Source organism: Theobroma cacao, chromosome 5, assembly GCF_053813885.1.
Source record: "Theobroma cacao isolate CCN51 chromosome 5, ASM5381388v1, whole genome shotgun sequence".
Classification (NCBI taxonomy): Eukaryota; Viridiplantae; Streptophyta; class Magnoliopsida; order Malvales; family Malvaceae; genus Theobroma; species Theobroma cacao.
This window is the reverse complement of record NC_142643.1, coordinates 6,329,699-6,350,027: the sequence shown is the minus strand read 5'-3', so window position 1 is coordinate 6,350,027 and position 20,329 is coordinate 6,329,699. Positions and strand designations below refer to the sequence as shown.

Genomic DNA, 20,329 nt, shown 5'->3' with positions numbered 1-20,329 from the left:
TCAAAATGGTAATTCGGAGTTTAAGGATCAATTTGGAGTCAAACTAGAATTTTCACTATCTAGGGGCAAAATGGTCATTTGCCACTTGGGGACAAAGTGGAAATTTTAGAAAAGAGTTTTTTTGCCCCATTTGACTTATTGGAGTATGATTTGAGGTTTAGAAGTGGAAAATTTTAATTTCGGTATAATTTGAAGTATAGGGGTAAAATGGTAATTTTGCCACCCTAGGGGCAAAATTGTAATTTTCCACCACCAAGACATTTGTCCAGCACATGGTCTTCCTTTATCCTCATTTTTAACTTTTGACTAATCATGTGGTGGAGATAAAAAGTTTAAATTTTTAAAGTTTTAAAAATGGACCAATAAGAAAATGCCATGTGTCAAGCTTAGGATATTTTATTATTTAGCTTAAAAATCAGCATAAATCAGCCCATTACTCTCCAAATATTCGGCCAAGCAAGGAAGAGAGGGAAAGAAAGGAAGAACAAACCCTAGGTGAGGAATTTCAAGAGAAAAAGTGTGGAAAATCAAGGAAAATAAGTGAAAAATGTAGGATTTTTCAACTTAAGCTTGAAATCTATTTTCCTTAAGCATTTCTCCTTATTTCGATGCTTAAATTACATGTTTTTATGATGAATGGTTGGCTGATCAAAATGGGGATGGAGAAAGAATGAAGTTAGATTAATTTGATTTTAAGTTATGTTAGTGTTTTTAGTTAGTTTAGCATATTTAGAAACAAAACAATAAGAAAAGAATTCATTTTCCTCCATTACCATTATTGGCCGAATTTTGTAGGGGAATATTGGCTGCTGATCTTGATGTTTATTTGAGGAATTATGATGAATAATGATGAATTATGAGCCTAGAAAAATAATGAAAATTTTCAGAGCAAAAATACGAATTTTTACCCACTAAGGGTATTTTCGTAATTTACTATTGGAACTGATAATTTGCACCACACTGAGGTACATTAAGTCAATTTGGGTGCAATTGAGGTATAGAAACTGAAAAAGATTAATTTGGAGTTTAAACGGACACGTATATCGATTTATCGGGTAAAAGATCGAAATAGGCTAACATCGAGTTTAGGCAAAATTTAGACATTTTTGCATTCCATATCATGTATTAGTAGTCTAAATTAGTTTAATTTCAATTTAGTACCAATGTAGTGAGTTTCTTAATTTTGTATTGTGTCAAGGTGGCGAGTCCTCCGATAAAGGCAAGGGAATTGCATCCGAGGACCAGTAGTCTGAGTATTTCGAGAATCGACACTCTAGACATTGTGAGTAAACTTACTGTCATTTTAATTATCTAGAGTGATTTTTAGATGATTTCATTAATTCTATGGAAAAATGGATTTAAAAAGGTAAATTTTCATGTTTTATGAATAAAGGTGTTCCAATGAAATTAATTTATAAATTGTTTTGTAATTAATAGTGATTTTGAAAAAAATAGAGTACACGGAGATTGTTAATCATGGCAATTTGATTGTTTAAATTGATTGGCTTATGATAAATCGGGCATGATTGGCTAGTTTGCAATTGTATTGAAACACGAATTGTTTGGTTGCCTTGAAAGACTGCGAATTACAAAATTGCCATATCATGTTATTGAGTTTTATTGTATGGTGGATTATATATTAATTAATCACTACAGTAGGGGGTTCTGTGGACTAGCCTTTTAGAGGGGCACGGTAAACCCCATTATATTCTTACCTCAAACGGAGAGGCGCGTAGGGTATCTCTTGGGGTAAAGCTTAGGGTTCACTTCACGCCAAACCACCACGTGAGGGGAAACTCAGCCAACGCCAAGAAACGACTATGTTTTTAAAGCAAAAACATGATTTATGTGAAATGTGAATTTTAATAGCCTTGGCAGTCTCGATAGGATGCCTCGGCCAAGGTGTCCCTGAGAATGGATTTATGGCATAAGCCTAGTTTTTATGAAATTCATAAGCCTCTTCACGTATTTTAAATGAAATGTATTATAATGCTGTGACCCAATTTACGATGATTTACTTTATTATCTCAATGTACTCAACTCTAGATGTTTATGATGATGTCTGTTTACTCATTGGGATTTTATAATCTCACCACCCTCCTTTCCACCCATTTCAGGTTCAGTATAGACTGTAGATAGCTGATCTCATCGAGGTCTATCGTTGGATCTGCATTTTTCAAACCGTAGGTTCACAGTCCTCTTTACTTTTGTTTATTCGGGGGCCCTCTTGTTATTGTAAATTAAATTAAATATTTTGGCTTACTGTATTACAGTATGTATAAATTTATTTAGCTTTTACATTACAAAAATTATTTACGTATAACTCTATAAATATTATTTTATAAGAAAATAGAATATTTTACTTAATATTTCTTTTATTTTCTTATTATATTGAAATAACCATAATTTTGTTTTAAATGAAGATTTTAGACTTTTAAACTCATTTTGAATATGAAATATGTGTTTTGTACTTGTATATTACATTTTAGCCAGTTTCGAAATTTTTGAGAAAAATGATCAAAATACTCCTGTGAGATAAAAAAAATTAATATTTTATTTGTTTTAAGTTGGAAACAGCTTAAAATCTTTTAGAACACGATATTTGACAATGGTTGCTCACAAGGGAAATGAGAAATTGATAGTAAAGCCTTGCAAGGTTTCAGGTTAACATTTCGGACAATGAATGTCCACCGGGACACCACGGCGGTTATCACGGGCTTTAGGGGAGTACCGATTCGTGACATTGATAAAGAAAATAGCAAAATAAATTTTCATCAGATTACCATATAAGCTTCCTTTCCTCAATTGATTTGATTTACATGAATTGTTCTAGATACTTGAATTGGTACATAATATTGTATATGATATGCATAATATGTAATTCATGCATACAAGTAAGACTGTAGGATAAATAATTTATTGCCTATTTAAGTACTAGTGAAAAGGTTTCCAAGTAAAAATGCTTGAGAAAAAGGTCAAGGGTCAATCATGGAGTTAGTGTATTGTTCATCACTCTACTTTCTATGTTTGATTCTTTTGTGACTTAATTTATATTTATATTTTTATTTACAATTATTTGTATAATTATTTAATATATAGTGTTACATATTTTTTGTTGAGGGTGTGAGGGAAACCAAGAAACATCTACATCCACGATCTTTAAACTAAACTAGCCCCTTATGCTGTAGGGTAGTTGGTCAATAATAATTTGCAAGAGTAATTAGCTACCTGATGTATGCAATGATGTGTATAAAGCTAGATATAACATTTGTTATTAGGAAAGTTAAGTAGCTACATAAGTAATCCAAGTATTTTGCATTGGCAAGCCATAAATAAAATACTAAGTTGCTTAATAAAAACAATCAATTATGGACTTTGCTATAATGGAAATCTATTAGTGCTAGAAGGATATTCGGATGCTAGTTGATTACAAGTTTAGAAGATCATGCTTCCCTAAGCGGATAGATCTTCATGCTTAGTGAGGGTGCCATTTTTTGGGGGTCTAAAAAACAAACGTGTATAACGAATTCTATCATTGCAATTGAATTTATTGCATTGGCTGTTGTCACCAAAGAAGCTGAATGATTAAGAAATTTACTCTATGGTGTACCTTTGTGCCCAAAACCAATTTCTCCAATTTTTATTCATTCTAATAGTGAAGTAACTCTAGCAAAAGCTTATAACCAAGTGCATAATGGAAAGTCCAGACATATTGGATTAAGACATAGCTATGTTCTGTAATCAATTTCAGATGGAGTGATCACTATAACTTTTGTGAGGTCAAGTGATAACTTGGCAAATCCTTTAACTAATAGTCTTGCTATATATCTTATAAATAAGACCTCAAAGGGGATGTGGCTCAAGCTCATATATTGAAACTCACCCATGGTGGAAACTCGACTCAATGCTTGGTATAACATCAAGTCTTGAGTTCTGAGACAAAGTACACCATTTGTATGTACTTGCTAGCACTATAATATAATATATTATATTTCATTCCAAGTAAAGTGCTAGGTACCCCGTAATAGTAAGGAAGGGATGAGTTATATACCTTTAATAGACCCATAATATAAATTTGTTAGAATGCTTTAGTTGTGAGGGCATTCTTGATGGGATCTACCTATGTTAGTGTGCAGTGTGGCCGTTTTTAGGAGCTCAAGAGCTTGGCTCTAACAACATTCATGAAAAGAGGATATAGACGCATGGTGATAAAAGCGTCGGCGATACTATGCATTCATTGGTGTTAAAATAATTGTGTGGGATGTGTTTGGTTAACCAAATGGAATAGCTAGTTCAAAGTATAGTCTACCATACAATTTCAATTAATTTTAATATGTTTTCACTAAGTGAAGGTTCAATCGGAACACACATTCATTTATGTAATATATTTACAAGATTATCAAAAATTTGGATTAATTTGAAAATAGTGGGGATTGTTAGATATTTTAAAATAAAAGAAATATAAGACACAATCTCATATTGAAAATTAAAGAAAAGTCATAACTGTTTAAAACAGACACAATGGTATCTGTTGGAGCAACATAATACACAACAAAACAAAAAGTAACAATCTCCTTTTCCTTTCTCAATATTCTCCAAGTTTTCTTTTATATCGTTTTGTTATAGAAAAATTTTATAAAAGTTTGATAATCTTACCATACTTCAATGAGTGCTCAGCGGATTGATTTCATTAGTGCAAAATGCCATCAATCATTGAGCTTCATTGTATTCTTGAAGTTCATCACCTATAACCATTTTGCATAGTAAAGACGAATAAAACCTTAAGAACAGTGACACTGTTACATGTTTTGAAGTCATTTTAGTGTTTTTTAGTTCGATGTTCTAATATACCTAATTGTCCTAATAAATGGCGTATGTACTTGAGCTTGGGTAGCTAGCTGAAGCCTATTCATTACCCAACCCTATCTTTTGCCTAAGAAATAAATAAACAAACCCCGCGTTTTCTTCATTTGGTTCACGTATGGGAATCAATGGCACCTGCCTGCACTATATATTTTACAGCTCCGCAGCAACATATACCAATACAAATCTACCAATCAGAGTGCTTTGCGTTATATATACATATCAGGATGAATAGATGATTCAAAATAATTAATAACCTCACGCCATTAGATCATGCTTAGTTATGATAAAGATTTTAGGTTGGATTAAAAAAACTCATATGAAACTAGTTGTTTCCTCCTCCATACTGTATATGGCTCAATGGAGACTTTTTCCACTTCTTTTTTTCTTTTTTAATCTGAATTTATAGTTCTCCTCTAACCATATTGTGTAAGACTTTCAGTTAGCCAAGTGTAAGTCCATCTCTTTGTTTACCTGAAAAAATATTGAACCCACTGCAACAAATTAAGTAGCAGATCATAAAGAGGAATGTAGTTGAGGCAAAAGGAAGAAAATTGAATTTCCCTTTCTACTTAAATGATATTTATTATTTATAAGAGAATCATTTAATCCATCACTGTTGAAATATAAATTTTCGCCAACCACATGAAAATGATTTAATTCTATCGTAAAGTTTAAAAATTTTATGGGCAGTACATGGAATAATAATCCTAAATTTAAGAAAAGGCTGTAAGTTTGTACGTATAAATATATGCCCGCGCTTGAAACAAATATAATAAAAGAAAAATTAAAAAGGAGAGCCACCGGCCTATGAAGTCAAATTGTAATTATTTTTAATGCCAATAAATTTTTTTGTCCGTGCATTGTTTACGTGTTATTTGTTAATTGATAGTTTTTTGGAGCTAAAAAAAATTGCAGCCACCATAGGGAACTTGAAATGACAGTACAATAAATGAAGTTCGGTTGATTGGTTAAGACAGATTAACCATATCTCGAATTAATTTCTACCAAAATAAAAACGCTCAAGGGGGATAAGAAAAGGTCCATACAACAACTACTCCATCCATCCTATAGGTATATAACCATGTCTTTTAACTTTTTTGCTTAATAAAAAGAAAAATCTAATGTTGTATAGTATTAATTAACAATGGTACATACCGTCCAATATTCTCATTCATAAGAATGTCATACACTGAGTGCACTAATATATAATTAAATTAAGAATAATAAATTACAATGTAATTTAATTTGTTAATTTACTAGCTTTAATTAATTTGTATGGAATATCAGGCATAACACGGTGTCATAAATTAAATAACATTGAGAACAATTTACTTAAACTATTACATGTAATTTCTTTTAATGACATTATATAAGAGTAAAAATTATTTATGGATATCAAATAAATCTCAACATATATAGCAAAATTAATTACTATTATTACAAACAATAAAAGAAATCAATAAATTCTCATGTAAGTAGAGAAAATCTAATATAAAAATGAACAAAGTAGATTTAAAGACTTTTTGAGAATTTGAAACTATAGCCCATTCGTCTAACTAAGGTAGCGTTTGGTATGAAGGAAATGGAAGCACATTCCCTACAATGTATTCAATTAAATTATATTGTAGTGTTTGTTTTGCAACAGATCACTACAATGTAAGATTGCAATGCAATAACATTACAACCAAGGGATGTAATGTGATTGTAATTTAAAACCAATGCAATCATATTATATTGAACTCTGTAATGTTATTAAAGATATTTTTACTTTTCAATTTTATTACTTTGTTAAAAATATTTTGTAATTTTATAATTAAAATAAAAAATATAATATAAGAATTAAAAATTAAAATAAAAATAAAATAAAAGAAATTAAAATTTATATAATATAGGTAAAAGAAATTAAAATAAAATATATAATATTATAATAAAAATAAAAATAAAATATATTATATTAAAAATATATTTAAGAGATGATATTATATAAAAATTAACAATAAAAAATATAAGTATATTAAACTTGTATTTTAATAAATAGGGATAATTTTGAAAATTAATATTACATTCCCAACAAAGTACTTGTAAATCAAACGCTGCAATATTATTTTCCTTGCATTTTTGTTTGTATACTAAACACCGTAATGTTATTTTTCTTACAATCACATTGTTTGCAATCACATTACTTGCAATTACATTACCTATAATCACATTGTATTGTAAAATATCAAACGTCACCTAACATTCTTTTTATGATCAAATTCACTTAAATAGAAAAGAAAATGGTAAGAATGTTATGGAAAAAGTTAAAGTTTATAATTAAAAAGAAAAAGCGTGAGGTGCTCAAAACTTTATTTGAAAAGAAAAATCACATCGTAGCATTAATGAGACGGACAAGAGGCAGCAACATTCATTTAATTGCTACTCTCCATGGAATATATATATATATATCCCCACCTCAAGGCACCCCCGAAACTCAGCACAAGCAGCAGTTTCCCACTCACACCGCCCTCATTATTATTATTTGCTGCTATTGCTCTGCTACCATTACCACATGTCTAGCCAAAGTCTCAACTCACAAACGCTCTATCCCAAGGGCCGAGCGGTTGGCGGCACCGAGCACAGCTGGTGCCGTGCGGTGCTCGGTGGCACTGGCATAGCCGTCTTGGCCGTACTTACATCCAAACACCCGGATGTTTCACGTCTCCGAAGTGCTCTTCACAAGCTACAAAATTCCCATCCAATTCTTAGGTCTAGGCTCCATTACGATCCTAGTGCAAGTACTTTCTCCTTTGTTACGTCTCCTTCTCCTTTCATTCAAGTCAAGTCCATTAACCATTTTACAACTTGTAGCATCCTTGAAAATCTTTATAACCAAGAAAACCAAAACATCTCACCCCTGCAATTGATTCTTGAACATGAACTTAACCAAAATGCTTGGACTAGTACTTGTCATCATCCTAATAACCCTTCGTTTTGCACCAAAAATGACGTGTTTTTTGCTAGTATTTACGCTTTGCCTGGTGCAAGGTGGGTGTTGGTGCTCCGCCTACATGCCTCCGCATGTGACAGGACCACGGCAGTGTCGTTGCTGCGAGAACTGTTGACGTTAATGGGTACTGAAGAAGAGGAGACAGGGTCACAGGGTCAGAAGGAAATGATGAACAAAGGAGAGGTAAGTTTGGCGATTGAAGACCTTATTCCCAAGGGGAAGGCCAAGAAGACTCTTTGGGCACGCGGAGTGGACATGCTAGGCTACTCTGTTAATTCTTTAAGGCTGACAAATTTGAAGTTCAAAGATGCAAAATCTCCCAGATCCAGTCAAGTGGTGAGGTTGCTGATCAGCCCTGATGACACTGAGAGGATCTTGGCTGTAAGTAATTATTTGAAGCATGCAAATTAAGTTTTGGAAATTGTACTTTTGCCTTGTAAGAGACCTAATTATTCGAATTTTCAGGGTTGCAAGGCAAGAGGGATTAAGTTGTGTGGGGCATTAGGAGCTGCAGGGCTGATTGCTGCCCACACTTCTAACTGCCGTTCAGATCATCAAAGGAAGAAGTATGGGATTGTAACTCTTACCGATTGCCGCTCAATTCTTGAACCTCCTCTCTCCAATCACCATTTTGGTAAGCTTTATAAAATTTCATTCACTAAAGCCTAATACCTTTAAAACATCATTTGGTTCTTTTAATTTGAAATGAATTTAACTTGTCACATCAAATTTTCATTTGGTCAGTCATATTATTATATGCTAGTAGACCTGGGAATAAGATCTCCATTGTGTACTTCCTCGTTTTTTAATGTTTTTCGTATTTTTTTATTAATTCCAGTTATTAATTATATGCTATAGAGGTTGGCCTGTTATATTTCTGGAGAATGGATCAGATGACATTCATGGCTGACCCTACCAGCACCATCATTTTTCCTTATCTGTTTGATAGAAAACCAATAACGCTGGTTATCAATAGAATATAAACAGAAAGGCAAGGCTGCTATCTTCAGTGGTTCAACTTCTTCATTACAGGAAGAAAAAGACCTAACAACCAACCAAAGTTGCATGTCTTAAATTTCATGCCAATTCAGGAAAGCAATTTTAATTCTTGACGCAGACCTTTTAATTTTGTAGGATTTTACCACTCAGCTATCCTAAACACACATGTCATTAAAGGAGTAGAGAAGCTTTGGGAGCTAGCCAAGAAAATGTACACAGCATTTACAAACTATAAGAGCTGCAACAGGCATTTTTCAGACATGGCAGACCTGAATTTCTTGATGGGCAGGGCCATGGAGAACCCTGGCTTGACCTCATCATCATCCTTGCGCACATCCTTGATATCGGTGTTTGAGGATACCGTGGTTGACGAGTCTAATGACCAGCAAAAACAAGTTGGCCTAGAGGACTACATGGGCTGCGGTTCTGCTCATGGCATCGCCCCGTCCATTGCGATTTTCGACACTATACGTGACGGGCAGCTGGATTGTGTGTGCATTTATCCTTCACCATTGCATTCAAGGGAGCAAATGCAGGAGCTGGTTGATAATATGAAGTGTATTCTTGTGGATGCAGGGAAGAATGCTAATGCGCACGAGAGCTAGAAGCTCGGGTCAGCCGGCCTTTGAGCTACAGCTAGCATAAGGCTTACTATTCCAACTAAATGTTGCTATGGCCTAATCTCTAGGGATTTCTCCCACTTGCTTACTCTACTTAAAGAATTTAGATCAGTTACAATTAACTAATTGTTTCTGAAGACCGGATATGATTAAGTTTATGATTTTAATTAGCCAAAAAACCAAAAAAAAAAAAGAAAGAAGGAAAGAACTATATTGAAATTTTAAGAAATATCATATATGCTCTATACTAGCAGTTTTATTTTAATTTAAATCACCAACATTTCTGTTATAATTTGCTTTCTGTCACACATGCATTAAGGTTCTTGGATTATATTAGAAAAGTATTTCTCTTCCATTTAAAATGTTTCATCTTTTTTTAGTGTTTGAATAACTTAAAAAGAGGTTAAACTTTCACTTTCTATGCCTATGAAAAAGCCAAAGGTATAACAAAGTTAAAAGCATCATATACGACTAATTATACGTGTTAATAATAAAAAAAATTTCAAAAAGATATAATTTTGTTCAGTAATTGTTATCTTTATTAACAATTAATGTATGAAAATGGAACTTATCTATTTGACCCAATTATATGTATACATATTTTTCAACTTAAAATGCTGTTTTTAAATCTCAAAATTATATGTACCATTACAATCATAATTATAATCACATAGAAGAAATTAATAAATAAATCAATATAAAATTAATTAGACGAAAATCTACACAATTATTTACATGGCCAATGGTTAGTTTTCATTGATCCATAAATTTTTTTATTTTTAAATTATTTTTTATCTTTATCAAACATTCAAAATGACTGAAAATATTTTAAAAAAATCATTTTCACCTTTACTAAACACATCCTAAATTAATTTTTTTTTTGAGTTTCCTCTTTAGTCTTTACCATTGAAGTTCTTGCAATTAAAAAACAAAAATGACATGAATCTGAAGAAACAGAAAGGGCATATTGAAATTAAAGAACATTCAAACCACCTCAATCAAAATTTCAAATTAAGCTACTGCAAATTATTATTAGTCTAATAATTCCCAAAGTTCGTGGTGCTTATCAACTCTGACACCATACTAGAAGACATTAATGGTTTTCGCTTGATGTTTGACCTATCTAGGCTCGCTCGTACTGAGACTGACAAAATATGAAGAATCAGTTTCTTTTTATTAATGTTCTTTTTCTTCATTGGTTGATGGCAACAGTCCGAACCACCTAGGCTCGTTTACTTGGACACAGAAATTATGAATAATCACTGTTGATTTGCTTCTTTTACTTGCTTTGCTTCGGCGAAGCAAGTTATTATGGGAAGGAGTTTTCTTTCGGATCTTTTTAACAATTGCCTCTCCAAGATTCCTTATTTAGTTATTTTAGAAAAAATAAATATTATAAAAAATTAGGATTTACAATCGAATGTCTTAAGATGATTCTTTAGAATTTTACGTATAAAGTAATATTTTCTTTTAATGCATTGAAAGTTATCATTCTAACTGTTAACGATTATATTTAATACATAATATTACTATTATTGACGCTTGATTTGGTTAACTTATTATTATTGTTTTCAAGTGTTGTTTTATAAAATGAAAAAAAACAATTATGTCACACAAAAAGCATTAAAAGTATCTTAAAACATCTAGAGTTATTTTCACTTTTAAGAAGTTTTAAAGAGTTTGGTTTAATAGATCAAATATAAAATAATTAAGAGGTCTTTTTTTACTTTTTTTTTTGGAAATATACATGCTTTACCTTTTCTCTCTTTCTTAAGAGAACACGTGACACATTGTTAAGTGTCATTAAGCTCAAAGCCGACCATTGGGTAAGGCCACCCAAGCAAGGGCTTTAAGTCTCAAATTTAGAAAAACTACATATTTTTATAATAATAATAATAATAATATAATTAATTATATTAAAAATATATAAAAATAAGATAATTAATAAAATATGTACCTATTCTCTCATGTCTAATAAATATTTATTTTCTCTCACTTCCACATCCTTATTAAGTTTGAACTAATTATCTCATTTCTTATTAAAAATATATAAAAGACTAAAAGTCAAAAATATTTAATAAAATAAAATATTCTCTCACTTCTCTAATTATGTGCCTAATAAATCTCAATTTGTTATCACTTTTCAATTCCAAAAATGCTATTAATTCTCAAGTATTTCTCTTATTTCTAATCAACTAATAGTAATATGTTTTTAATAATCTTCAACTATTATTTTTTCTCACCTATGTCTTTTATTTTCAATCAACTAACGGTAAGATATATTTAATAATTTTCAATAGCTATTTTATTTTCTATATATAAAATTATTTTTTAATTTATAATATCCACTCTTAAATTCTTCTTTCCTCATTTGCTCTTTCGTTCTTTAACTTTAATTTTCCTCCGAAGAATACGCAAGAAATCTGTTATGTTATTATATTTAAAAAACTACAAACCTCATTTGCGATTCAACAATTAAGTACTATTATTCTAATATTTGCAGACTTTTTTGCTTTAATTTAGAATTTATATTATATTGTTATATTATCTTTATTTTATATGATAGTTAATTTATTTGAATTGAAAATTTTAATTGTTGATTTTATATTAGCCATTTAAAAAATATAAAATAATTATAATTGTTAAATATTTTTTATACTTCCTAATAAATATTTGAATATGTCAAATTGAAAATATGAATTTGGTTATTCAAAGCGTAATATTTTTTTTTCTTAATTTCAATAAAAAATGCTTCATTTGAATATTTTGCTTTAAATCTTTGAAGTCATTGAGTGGTCCTTGATTGAGAGCTCTTTTATCCAAAACTTTTGTGCATTACCCAATTTGTGCTCTTCTCGTCACAAACATTTTCTTCCATAAAAAACGTGTGCTCCCTAAAAGTTAATCTTCCCATTTATCAAATAAGCACTTTTTAGCAACTACTCCTAAGAAAGCTTTCTTACTAAATATAAACATAGGAGTTTGGTAATTCGAGAAGGAGATAATTAGAAATTGATCAGCTTACTTTTTCAAAATAGTCTCTAAGCTCTTTCTAAATGCTCTCTCTACTTAACTATTTCTATCATATTCTTTGTCATGCTCCACCGTCTCCTTCACCTATTCTTGATTTGTATTCCTCACCCCTACCACAAATTAAGTGCCTAACTTTTCAAGGACTGCTCCAATCTTCCCCTTTGCTACCTCTAGTGCATCTTGCTTTACTTTTTTGCTACAAGCATTTGGCTTTACTTGTTGGAACACCTCCTTTTTCCTTACTAGAAGAACCCTCTACAATTATAAAGGAAAACAGTTAACAAAACCCTAACCTTCTCTTGAATTTGGTGAAAATAATACATTAAATGCAACTTTTTTCTTAAAGTAATGTTTTATCAATCTTAACTATGTATAAGCACACGTTAACCAAACTTTATTATAAATAGTACTTTAACTAATATTAAAGAGTAACCTATAAGTATTTGCTAGCAAAATCTTCAATAAAGAAAGGTTCATAAATTTATTATTTATTACTTTCATGTTAATGAGAATATATATTTTTATTTAATCTAGATGCTATCATTTAAATCTAAGAAAAAATCTTTTATATATCAATGAGACATTGGACACTAACTAATATCTTAACTAGTTTTCTTCAACACTTAGAATGTTTCCCTTTCAGTTAATGCTTCTATCGATTAAATATTTATTGGAATGGTTTAATTCATAGTATTATACAAAAAAAAAAAGAGAATAAGGTGGGGAAGGTGTTCATATGTTATTGGCATAAGATAGAATTAAAATAGATTAATAGATAAGCTTTGAAAGTTTGGAGTTTGATCAGTAACATTTCACTACAAAAAAAAAAAAGGATTTTATCGATGAAAATGATTTAGTCGGTAAAATTTCGTCAGAAACTACCAACAGATTACAAATTGATTTTAGACCAAATGTATTATGGGAAACTCCGACAAAATACCCACATATTACCTATGGAATTTATCAACGGAAAGCATTTTGCTTGAAAGTAGTTGGTAATTTGATAGCTCATATTGAATCGGGGAAGGCACAAAGATTGCCAATCAGTCCTGTTCACCAATATTGATAACAACTGGCAAAATTTAATGATCAAATTCTTGACTGGAATATCTGTCTATAATGTATTTACAATAACAACAGAGTTTTTGATGAAACTATAATTGGTAACATTGTTTTAGAAATTTGTAGATTTACCAACTAAATTGTCGATGGGATTTTCATTGATAATATCTTCTAGGGTTTTTAATTATTGACAGAGTATTTCATCGGTAAATTTAATATATTGGGAGTCCTATTGAGCTCCCCTCTAGAAGCTTTATCAGGCACCCTTACAAAAGCCCTAGTCATATCTCTTTCCCCACTCACCCTTCAGCATCACTTTCACCTTAAACTGATCCTCCAACCTTCTCACCAACAAATCGACCTACACAGGCATTAATTGAGCCTTTTTGTCATTGATCTAGCCTCACCTATTGCTTAAGAGTCAACCAAGTCTAGTTCTTTTTTTTTCCTTTAGCATTTTTTTCTTTTTTTTTTATTTCCTTCATGATGCTTGAGAATCACTATATACATGTTTGGCATGATCAATTTTATCATAGAATGGAAAAGCTTACTTTTGGAACAAAAGCCAATTCTTCAACTAAAAAATAAAAAGAAAAGGAAAAAAGGAAAAAGGTATGCTCGTTAACAGGGAGCATATGAACCTAAGTTGTTGAAAGCAACTTAAAGCTCTTTTTTGGTGTCAAACCCTTTGAATTTATATTTCAACTACTCTTCACTAAATGGCGCTAGTAATTCTTTCTTGGCATGAGTCTTTGGGCACTTTTTATCGACAAATTTAGGCATATCCTTGACAATATACATGTCTTTTTTTTTTTTGGAATATGAAATTGTTAGAGTGATGGAAGTAATTACAAGGCAAGTGAGGAATGACTATTTGCTTATACTTTGATAGTGTAGGTTTCGCCTAGTCTTGGGGTCTAAATAAATCCTTAAACCCATATTTATTGATAAGTTGCTTCAAAATATTATATTGTTGAGTATATGTATGTGTTTGCATATATGCATGTATGTTTTAGTTACAAATAATAATATGTATGTTTCAAAAGGTAAATTGCATTTCAGGTAAAGTAAAAATTTACCATCTATCTTTAACTTATAATGCAAGTTATCATAAAAGATATCTCAATATCTACTTAAACCAATTAGACATTTTTAGGCAATATTGTAACTTAAGGCGTGACATGGTTAGAAAATAATAGTTGTTTATCCCATCACTATATATCTTTTCTACTCATAATATATCCCATCTATAATGAGAGCAATTATGAAACATATCTACTGTCTTATGCCTTTGATTGATGATGTTTTTGTTTGGTGAATTTATGTTGTTGCATTTGTTATTAATTTATGGGAAGTATGTTAGGTGTAAGCTAAAGTCATTTTTATGAATTAGGTATTCGTGTAACGTGATCAAACCAAGTTGTTAATGAGCGGTTCATTTTATATTGGGGTGGACCATCATTTTGTTTATCCCTACTACTGCTAGCCTGCTACTTATGATTGTAGATTTGGTTTGGCAAGTCCACATTCACATATTTTTATATTTACTTAATATGATTGTTATTTTTAAGTAATAGGCATATCATTTCAAAAGTTTGGGTTTAAGGAGTTTAGTAAAATTTATCACTTTATAATCGATGGACCTGACCAACTAATCTTAAATTGAATTAATTTAAGTAAGTAGGTTAGGTCCATAGAACATGCAAGCTGTTGGTATTGAAATCTTTGAATAGAAACCAAACAAAAACTACATTATGAATGCTTTTGCAAAAGGTTGGTTTCCATTTTCATTTTAATTGCTTTTTGTAAAAGCTTTATCATCACATATGATATTAATTCAATGAGTTATTTGTGGATGATTTACATTTGTAATCTTTGCCTCAGAAACAAAAATCACTTATTAACAGATAATATCATTGATCATAAGTTTATAAGTGTATTTGTTTATCATTATCCATTATCCAATATTCTAAACTGCACTTATGATGCTTTCATTTTAATTGCATTTGTAGAATCTACCAGAGCAGTCGGTAATAAAATCTTAAAATGAAAATAAATAAAGACTATAGAACAAATCATAGGCTTAGATGATGCACGACCTATGACTTGTTCTGTACTATTTGTCTATTTCCTATTTAAATGAGTGCTTCTGCAAAATGTTAGTTTCCATCTTTTCGACATCTAACGTATTTATTGACATGAGTTTTCAATTTCATTCCCTCTATTGTCATAATATTAGTATGTAAAATCATCTTCCTGTAAAGTTGATGGTCTTCCTTGTTGGTTGATTAGCATTCTATCTTTAAATTTTTTTCATCAAATATGATTATTTTGTAATCATATTTGATAAAGGAGCCAAAAAGATAAAATATCCAATTAGTCGATCCTCAACCAACTAGGAAGATGATCTTACAGACATATATTATGAACTTGAAGGCCCAATGTCCCACTAATCCTCCTATGTGTGATGTGGTTGGTTACCTATGTTGAACCTTCATCAAAGTAGCCGGCTAAGTCCTTTAAAAATAAAGATGCACGACAAAGGGATGATGTAAGTAGCTAGATAAATTTGTATTTTTTTTCAATTGTATTTTTAATATACTTGTACATTTTTTATTGATTGTAATAAAAATAATACAATTTGTATTTTGTTTTTATTAATTAAAAAATATATTTTTTACATATTTCTAATATTTAATATTTTTATTTTTTAATTTTGAATATAATTGAATATTACAGATTACCAATAGAATTATGGGTATAATTACTGATGGAATAAACATTATCACCAACAAAATTAGAATATCACCAACGAAAATTATCGATGGTAACCAATCAATACCGACCAATCATGCTGCTAACAGATTAGATAATTTGCCGACCAATAATCCGATGGAAGAACTTAACTAGCATAGTTATCAATATTGTATGATATGATATGATATAAAAATAAGATGTGAATCGATATGTTATATAATATTTAATTAAAATTAAAAATATATAAAAAAAATAATGTGGATTGATTTGTTATATCATATTTAATTAAAATTGAAAGTATATCGTTCAATTCGTTTTAGGATCATGTGTATTGCGCAATATGCATAATATAATAAGATACATTTTAACCAGGCTCATATTGGTCTCATTTTACCCAATTATTAAAAATCTATTGTTAATTTATTTTCTTTTGGGTTGAAATGTGAAAAACTACTTATGAGTTTCCATCAACCTCTAAGGTTTAGACTTAAAAAAATACTAAAAAAAATAAAAAAATTAGGTTCATCTTTTTGTCTTCCATAGGTCCAAAGTCAATTTGGCTACTCTTACATGTGTTTCTTTTTGCTTTTTGTTGAATACTCGTTGTTTGATGGGTTGTCATTGCCAACTTTCCCATACCCTCTAAAGCTCTTTAAAGGTGAGTATTTTAAATTTTTATTCTAAAAGTAATGTATATAGTATTATTTTATTATACATGTAACGTAATTCTTATATAAATACATTATACATGTATGTATAAAAGTATATATGTATATATAACTATACACATACATATATAAATTCTCTCTTTCTTAGATTTATTTGTGATATTTAATTATTAATTATTCATTTTCTTACTTTCAGTTATAGATTATTAAATATTAATGCAGTTATAATTCTTCATTTTGTATGGTAAAATTATTGCTAGAATCCATCAATTTCATACAATAATCATAGCCATCTACCCATATGCTTGTGAAGTTTAAAGCACTTAGTTTTTATTATCTAATTTGTTGAATTATTATAAGGGAATGCTTCCTAAAAAAAAAGGTCAAGTTAAGCAAAGGTTGATATTCCAGCATGGGAGCGTTGCTCTCATATTGATGAAAGTAAATTAAATTTACATTATAATTATTGTGATCTTGAAAGATGTGGTGGCGTAAATAGAGTGAAGCACCATTTGGTTATCATGATAATGTAACTCTTTGTAAATAATGTCCTGATGCAAGAATATCATACCATAGAAGAAAAGCAACAAAAAAAAAAGTAGTATCGATGCATATATTTTTAGAACAAGGAAGAGGACAGATGAGAAACAACTTAAAAAGCAAAAGCAAACGTTAAAGGCAATGGTAAAAAGACAAAAAACCAATTGTTCATAGCTTAAGAAAATTTTTATATGGGCATGTATTACCTTTTAACTTGGTGAAGAGCTTTTTGTTTGTTTTAATGATGAAAGTGGCAAGTAAATATGGTAAAAGCTTAAACCTCCGAAGCTACCATAAGGCCATAATCACTTTCTTTAAGAAAAAAGTTTATAATGTTAAATCAATTTTAGATAAATATAAGAAAGAATAGGAAAGGATGAGATGCATTTTGATGTTGGATGGTTGGACACACATAAAGCAAAATCTCTTCAAAACTTTCTTTTTGGATGGGTGCATAGACACAAAACAAAATCATTTACAAACTTTCTCATTATTAATCCCAATGGAATAGTGTTTCTTAAATCTATAAATGCTTCAAGTGTTATAAAAGAGGCATACAAGTTGTTTAAGTTACTTGACTCACATCTGGAGGAAATTAAAAAAGAGAATGTTGTTTAATTGGTAACTATGCATCGACTTATTATCTGTTTTAGGGAAAGCATGCAATTTAATTAACATGTATGTGATGGAATTTAAAGTTTTTTTTTCTTAAGTAAGATCAATCTCTCGTTTGTTTAGCATAGATTACCTTGACTAGGAGTAAAGAAAATGTATACTTGAAAATCATAAGGTTCCTAATCTAGGGTATCGAAATTCACCAAGCACCAAGCAAGGGTTGCCACAAATGACAACTTGTCCAAGCGTCTAGCCTCTAATGATAATCCACACAAATGACAAGTGGAAATATCTCCAAAGGAGAAAACGGGAGCTTATGTCGATACCAAGTGCTAGTTAAGTGATGTTCTCGGGTTTTTTCCTCTAGAATGTCAAAAGCCTCTTTCACTTGTTGTGTATCAAATTGGTGGTATAAATGTCTTTTATTTATAGACAATTGCATTAAGCATAACCATGGTAGGATTTGCAAAACTTTTATGCTATTTCTAAAATAGCCCTAATCTAATTGAATCCTTTCAATTAGATTCTTGAAGTTCCAAACTTCTTTTCATTTATATCCAACTTAATTCTTGATTTTAATTTCTCACATTGTCATTCATATTATATGTGACCCATTAGGTTTTTAACATGTTGAAAATAAATATGAATTATAACCTTATGCCAATTAAGATTAGATATAACAAATTCTTTTGCATTCATAATTGATTCCAAATTGATATATCACACTTATAGATCTAAATTGACATCTAGGAATGTGTCATGACCTCCTAAATTCCTTCATAGCACAATCTTGTCGTGAAATTCAATCCTTTCGTCAACCAATTCCTAACCAAACAAGAGCATGGCTAATGTCTATTATATATATATATATGTTAATCATGTTAGCTTTTGAAGTTAGTTATTAACTCTTTAATGAAATTTGAAGAACTCTCTTTCTAAATCTTCATTTGGTTCTGGTCAAGAACTCCATTGAGTTAATACATGTCAAGAAGTAATGTGATATTCTCTTTAGTATCACTAGGGATGATAAATCCTATGTTGATCATTCATCTATCTCCATATGCTTAATGTTATATCCAATATCAATCCCATTGTGCATCCTTATTTAGGACCACTAAAGATAGTATCAAAGTATAACATTTCACACATAAGACAACTTGATGTTCTCAAGTCTAAAGATTACTTACAAAACTTTCATATGAAAATTTGTTTTCATAGACACTTGCGTGAGATACCAAATAGAATTTTCATGGTGGTAATGTTTAGTTAACTTGTTCATGCAAAAAGCACCTACACATTTGTTCAAGTATCCCTATACTTCAACTTATAAGATCAATTGCTCACTTCACAAGTGAGAAAGATAATCATGTGTCAGTTTCTCAACTTTGTCAATGTTTGATCTTCATCAAGTGTTGACTAGAAATATTTTGTCACGACCCGGTACTCCCTTCGAGCCTGTGACATCCACCGCGATGTCTCAATAGACATTCATTACTCGAAATGTCAACCGAAACCTCCCAAGGCTCTCGCATTAATTTTACATCTCCTCTGTAAGCAATAGTTACTAAATATCATGTTTTAAAGGAATATAAACTATTTTTAAATCAAAACAAACAAAAAGTAATTTCTGCCACACAGGGGTATTTTGATTATTTTTACTCAAAAATTTTGAAACTGGTAAAAATACAGCATACGATCGAAAAATATACATTTCTTATCTAAAACTAATTTTAGTAATCTAAATCATCCATTTAAAATAAAATTTTTGGCTAATCAAACTAAATAAAAATATTAAATAAAATATTATATTTTCTTATAAAATAATATTTATAGAACTCTGCGTAAATAATTTTTGCAGCGTAAAAGTAAAATAAATTCATACATGCAGTGGCACATGCAACCAGGTATACAAAATATTCTACAATGACATGTGGGTCCCGATATAATCGAAAATATGCAAGATTGTAGACCTTCGATTTCTAAGGATGAAGATCCAAAGGCAATCCTCGACAAAATCGGCTGTCTACAGACTGACCTGAGCCTAAAATGGGTGAAAAGAAGAGGTGAGTTTTTATAAACCCAGTGAGTAAGCAAAATTCATCTATAACATCTAAAGCCGAGTAAATGGAGACAGTTAAATCATCCCATCATAATATAATTCATAACATTCAAAACTCATT

At 30.4% G+C, this 20,329-nt stretch overlaps 1 protein-coding gene across 1 annotated transcript; it reads left to right on the top strand.

The window, feature by feature from the left end:
* Positions 1-7,347: 7,347 nt before the first annotated feature.
* Positions 7,348-9,554, top strand: LOC18598267 (uncharacterized). Its single transcript, XM_018122456.2, has 3 exons — positions 7,348-8,236; positions 8,321-8,489; positions 8,990-9,554. The coding sequence occupies exons 1-3, from the start codon at positions 7,418-7,420 to the stop codon at positions 9,457-9,459; spliced, it is 1,458 nt and encodes a 485-aa protein (XP_017977945.2). The 5' UTR covers positions 7,348-7,417; the 3' UTR covers positions 9,460-9,554.
* Positions 9,555-20,329: the final 10,775 nt, after the last annotated feature.